The sequence below is a fragment of the Colossoma macropomum genome, unplaced genomic scaffold (genome assembly GCF_904425465.1).
Source record: "Colossoma macropomum unplaced genomic scaffold, Colossoma_macropomum, whole genome shotgun sequence".
Classification (NCBI taxonomy): Eukaryota; Metazoa; Chordata; class Actinopteri; order Characiformes; family Serrasalmidae; genus Colossoma; species Colossoma macropomum.
Genome location: NW_023494807.1, coordinates 29,963,231 through 29,964,829, shown reverse-complemented (window position 1 = coordinate 29,964,829; position 1,599 = coordinate 29,963,231). Strand labels below are relative to the sequence as shown.

At 38.4% G+C, this 1,599-nt stretch overlaps 1 protein-coding gene across 4 annotated transcripts in view; it reads right to left on the bottom strand.

Moving 5' to 3' along the window:
- Positions 1-304: 304 nt before the first annotated feature.
- eif4g1a (eukaryotic translation initiation factor 4 gamma, 1a) overlaps positions 305-1,599 on the bottom strand; it is a 63,224-nt gene continuing 61,929 nt past the window's right edge. For 3 of the 4 annotated variants that reach the window (XM_036555798.1, XM_036555796.1, XM_036555799.1), the window contains one exon: positions 1,590-1,599. This exon is cut by the window's right edge and continues 172 nt beyond it. In XM_036555798.1, the coding sequence (XP_036411691.1) occupies positions 1,590-1,599 (10 nt within the window). The other variant, XM_036555797.1, reaches the window with a different exon arrangement.

The window sequence follows — 1,599 nt, the reverse complement described above, 5'->3', positions numbered from 1 at the left end:
TTAGTCATGTAGAAATTAATTATTTTGGTTCATAAAAATCAGACAAATGCAAGGGGGGTGGGGGGCAGATAAGGACCCTTTAAAAAAAAAAACCTTCAGGCTAAAACAAATCTCAAAACTAAAACCATAATACAGTGTCTCAGACATCAGGCAGTGGAGCTTTTAGAGGTGGACGTCCGGTTCCCATCACCTCCATGTAATGTGTCAGAAATTTTGAAAAATGGGTGGAATTATCCTCTAAAAAGTGAATCGAGCTGTAAATACCGTCAGTCCACACACCACATTCTCAAAACACACTCCGCTTAGCAACTTGATAGTCTTTTATTTTTCAAATGTTCTTTTTTTCCCCCCCAGCGTTTCCAGTTTCAGATGTGAAAGAAGCATTTAATCCTTAAATAATAAAGAAAGCAAAAAAATATTTACATTTTTTTTCAATAAAACTGTAATCAATGGATTATTAAGCACCTCTCACCGTCTGGAAGAAAAATCTTAAATACAGGGAAATCTGCCACTTCTGTTGGAAAAAAATACATGGCATTAACGTCAGATATTTCTTTAGTTTTTTTTTTTGAAAAAGGAAAAAAAAGGAAAAAAAACAAAAACAAACAAAAACAAAAACAAAACACTTTTAATATATATGTACAGAACGCTCCTGAAATGTGTTTCCACTTTGCAAGTAGAAAAGGCTTTTAGGATCATTACTGTCATTTCATCAAGTTGAATTTTTTTATTCTCTAACTCTTCAAGTTTTAATTACGATTTCTCTTAAAAATCCACTGCAGACTCGCTCGGAGGCCGTTAGGAGACGAGGCCCCGACAGTTCGGAGACTGAAGAGGTAAAACGCAGAAACTCGGGGAAGGCAGCGGGACAGGGATGGCTTAAAGGAAGCATGTGGACCCCTCCTCCCAGCAGCAAAAAAGGGGTCAAAAGGTCAAAAGTCCATCCCCTACCATCCTGCTCACTGCCGCCCACCAACGGAGTAAACAGGAGGCAAAAAGGAGGGGAAATAATATATAAACCCCTCAAAATCCATCCGTCATTAAGAGAAGTCAGTAAATACTACGCTCATCAGCCTCTTCCTCCTCAAAGTTAAAAATAACACCAACCTTTCGCCAAAAACACACAAAAATATCCCTACGTAAGCGCTGCGTGTTTGATCTGGCGTTATAAACATAACGGCATGATTGCATTCATGCCTCCAGAACATCATATATGACATTTTATATGCTAATGTGTCATATGTTGCATATAAATCTACATTTAAGAGCAGCGCTGGTTGGTACTTTTTTTTTAAGGAATTTTTATCTTAAACTACATCATAAATGACAGCGGGACGCCGTTAACGCGTTTAAGCATTTCATTTTTCATTTCCCCTCAACTGTGTTTTTTTTTATTTTTTATTTCTTTTCAAGTGGACACTTGCCACAAGGAGTAATACAGAGGGGTGGGGAGGGAAAAAAAGAAAAAAAAAAAGAAATGATTGTAGTTTGTTTCCATCAAGAGCCTCTCAATAGAGAAGAGTTCAAGTTTGTAGTCAAAAGCCCCGCCCTCTTTGGGACTCCTGCGCTGAAGGGGGCGCCGTCCGGGATTAGCTGTTG